This window comes from Rutilus rutilus (genome assembly GCF_951802725.1).
Source record: "Rutilus rutilus genome assembly, chromosome: 2".
NCBI classification, from domain to species: domain Eukaryota; kingdom Metazoa; phylum Chordata; class Actinopteri; order Cypriniformes; family Leuciscidae; genus Rutilus; species Rutilus rutilus.
The window spans coordinates 29,580,895-29,584,745 of record NC_140210.1 but is presented as its reverse complement, the minus strand read 5'-3'; the positions used below and the strand labels follow the sequence as shown (position 1 = coordinate 29,584,745).

Sequence of the window (3,851 nt, the reverse complement as noted above, 5' to 3'; positions counted from 1 at the left end):
ACACTTTAAACTGCAACCTTGGCCTACCACTACCTCTAGGGGGAGCAGGTACGGGGGTCACATCTAGAATAATTATTCACCATTCTCATAACCAAGAACTCAACCCCTAGAGGGGCACAGGGGAGCTTCAGCTCTACTCACTTAAAAAAGTTGGGTTAAAAACAACCCAACAGCTAACCCAATGGTGGGTTGATATAGCACCGACCTATTGTTGGGTTATTTTAACCCAATAAATTAGGTTGCTAGTTTAACCCAATAAATAGGGTAACAAACAACTAATTTGTTGGGTTATTTAGCCAAAATGATGCTTTAACCAACCTAAAATTATTACTATTATTATTATTATTATTATTATTGCCATGTAAATAAATAACTCACAACTTAAGTATATTTACAATGTTTTATTTTACTTCCAAAAGGTAAGCAATTGTTTCAATACATAAATAAATAAATAAATAAAGTAATGCAATTATAAACTGCCACAAATAAACAGTTGTACAAACATTACAAGTTGTAAACATTTTCATTGTTATTGTTGCAATTGTTTTAATTTACTTCCTTAAGGTAAGTAACTGTTTCAATAAATAAATAAATAAATTAATTAATAAATAAAGTAATGCAATTATAAACTGCCTCATAAGGCAACCATGTGTTGAGGAAACACCTCCAGGCACAGAATATCAATGCTAAAACTAAGAAACATGGAGCACAAAAATACAAATAAACAAACAAAACGAACCAAAGCTAGTCCAGCTTATCCGATTATAAACTGCCTAAGTAGGCGACAGTGAGTTGATGGAACTCCTCCTGGCACAGAATATATTGTGTGTTGTAGAAACTGCCAAACAGCTGCAGACGGCTTTGGATACTCAATGTCTAAAACATAAAATAATTTAAAGCATGTATCCACAGCTTGTAAAAGGCTGTCTTGCTCAAGAGCTACTCCTCCCACAATGACGAAGGCTTGTGAGCAGTTGAATTTATCCCCAAGCTGCAGGACATGAGGGAATTGCCTCCGTTGCTCCTCCTCCTCCAAATATTGAATGATGTTTGTTCCAACCTTTAAATAGAAATTTGAAATGGTAAATATGCACACATGGATCAAATATAACCCAAAATGTGTTGTCATAAATTATGTACCCACAGGCTGTAAATCAACAAATGCTTGTTTTGCCTCCTGGTAAGAGGGCCGGACCATCTTGCAGCCCGTTTTGTATGGCAATGGAGGAAGGATAGCTGGCAGGGTTTTCAGAGCAACATCTCCAAGAGTGTCTTTACATAAAACAGAAAGAACAATGGATTAATCTTTAAACAAGCGCATTACATTATAGGCAAAATATTATAACTTGACATGAAAGTACAGTGCAGGATTTTCTCACCAGAAGAAATGTTAGTCTGGACTGGAAGAAGATCCAAGGCTCTCTTCTCGGTCTTGCAATATGACAGGACTCGTTGAGATGCATGTCCCCAAAGCTCAAAAAGTTTCTCTTTGGCATGTGGGTATAAAATACCAAAGTCCTGAGTAATCTTAAAAAAATAAAAAATAATAATAATAATAATAATTTAAATCACACCAACACCTCATAATGATGCAGTAACAATGAAAGTGTGGACATTGTTTTTTCAATATGAAAAATCAAGCTTAGTGAATCAAATCAAGTGGGATCATTTTTTAGGGCAGGACAGTGATTTTTAAAAAATGTCCAATCAAACAAATGAGTTGTTTAGATTAGGATGAATTGTTTATTAAAATTAATGCAAACCTCATTTTCTTTTTATAGATTTAACATTTCTTTACCATTCCAGGTGTGTCCAGAAGTCTTGGATACTCTTGGGTGATCTCTATTAAAGATTTAGATCCGTTCTCTCTTATCCACTGTGCTCTGTAGACAGCTGTTCCTCTCATATATTCCTCAACTTGACTAACTGGTTGCTTATTCTTCTTCAGCCACTCTGTCATTTTGTTACTGTCTGCCTCACTGATTTGTGAATCTGCATGAATCAAACAGAGTGATTAATATCACAACAACCTAAAGCAATGTTGCAAGACAGGCAACATTTTATGATTTAAACATGTAACAGTTACTACTAAAATTTCCAAAATTAGGATAACAAAATCTGTAGATTATTTAGACAGTTTCACATTAAACTGCTTTGATCACAGCACAATTTGGATTTAAGGAATAAAAAAGAAGAAAGTAGAAAGAAGAACGTCAATAAGGCTTCAGCACCAATGGTTACATTTTTCTTACCTGGCAATAAAGTGATCCTATCAGTCACAGTAGCTCGGCGTTCATCTGTGGTTTGTGACCTCTCTCTAGATGTAGAACTGTGACTGTGGAGTCGTTTCCTAATATTACGGAGTCGTTCCTCCAAAAACCCTGTAGCCGGATGGCGGTATCGCCCTGGTGTATACCATACCTCCTAAAACATCAACACAAATGTTAAATGGATAACATGTCCCAAAAATGTCTTAAAAATGTCTTGTTTGTCAAATATTCTACTACTGTGTGAAGGTGAGCATAGTTCTGATAAACTGGGGATCAGCATACTCACATATCCACTGCCCTCCGAATCTCTAAGGCATGGAAATTGTGTGACCAGGGTCAGAGCTAGCTCTTTCTTTCGGTCTGGTGATGGACTAAGTGGTAGAAGGATTGTACAGATATTAGGTTACTTATGAGTAAATTGAATTGACCGCTTATGATTGAATGACTTTATGTAAAGTGGTGCAATGAATAAAACATCACTTACTATTCCCCAAACTTCTCCATTAAATGGGACACCAAAATGCGAACCATTTTCCTTCGGTCTTCAAGACATAAGTTGTGGTTTTGTTCCAAATTGGAGAGAATAGAAGACCCATGTGTGCTTCCCTCTAAAATCTGTCGTATATCCTTAATGGAGAAAGAAATTGTTTAGAATTGCACATCAGCATAACTTCATAATGCTAGGATTGCCTTCCTAAGTTTTGAACAAATGAAAAAACACTTCCCACTTTAGACCTTTATATAAACACAGCATAATAAGTTACCCTTTTCCTGACCGTGACACTGGATGGAGTGGACTAGGCTTGCGCTGGGTCTTGAAGCTGAGCGCGTCGGTTAAATATCTGAAAAAATTAATAACTTCCCAAAAAGTATTGGAAAGAACATAGAAAGTAAGGAAGAGTATCACAACCGAGTATAAGAATAAATGGCTATATTGCAAGCATCGACGTCGCTAGTCGCAGATGGCAGACAAAAAGCAGTCGACAGGGGAGATATAAACATGCAAATAATAAGCTACACATTTAGGAAAATGCGACAATAGTACTACGTAAGAGCTTAAAATCACTTTATAACGAAAAAAACATGTAACGTTATACAATATCTACAAGCTTATATAGTGTAATTAACTCACCCGTGGCGTCGCGTGTATCTTCTGTCACAGTTGCGGCGGTGGATTACCGTTGAAATTTGAACTTTAACCCAACGGTCTGCGTTGTTATAGAAACAACCCAATAAATGTTCGGAATAACCCAATAGAACGACCCAATATTTTTAACCCACCTATTGGGTACACAAAAATAACCCACCGTTTTTTAGAGTGTACCACCACATCGGGGGAAAAGCATGCTCTCCCTCTGGCCCTGCCTCCATTCCTCAGACTGTGATGGACCAGGAGAGGTCTTAGGTGAAGGTTTAGATTGGCGCAGGATGCACTTCCTGAAACTCACCTCTCTAAACTTCCTGACTACTGTCTCTACAGACGTCCCAAAAAGCTCAGAGGCGAGACTGGTGCATCAAGGAGAACTAGCGTGCTCCTCACCCAAACACTGGTCCTGTGTTTCCTCAGGTGTCAAAATACTT

General features: G+C 37.4%; 1 protein-coding gene across 1 annotated transcript; it reads right to left on the bottom strand.

The window, feature by feature from the left end:
* Window positions 1-471: 471 nt before the first annotated feature.
* On the bottom strand, window positions 472-2,845 carry LOC311286022 (uncharacterized protein). Its single transcript, XM_084402021.1, has 7 exons — window positions 2,755-2,845; window positions 2,557-2,641; window positions 2,253-2,424; window positions 1,799-1,992; window positions 1,380-1,527; window positions 1,145-1,272; window positions 472-1,060 (listed from the first exon to the last, which is right to left on the bottom strand). The coding sequence occupies exons 1-7, from the start codon at window positions 2,799-2,801 to the stop codon at window positions 755-757; spliced, it is 1,080 nt and encodes a 359-aa protein (XP_084258147.1). The 5' UTR covers window positions 2,802-2,845; the 3' UTR covers window positions 472-754.
* Window positions 2,846-3,851: the final 1,006 nt, after the last annotated feature.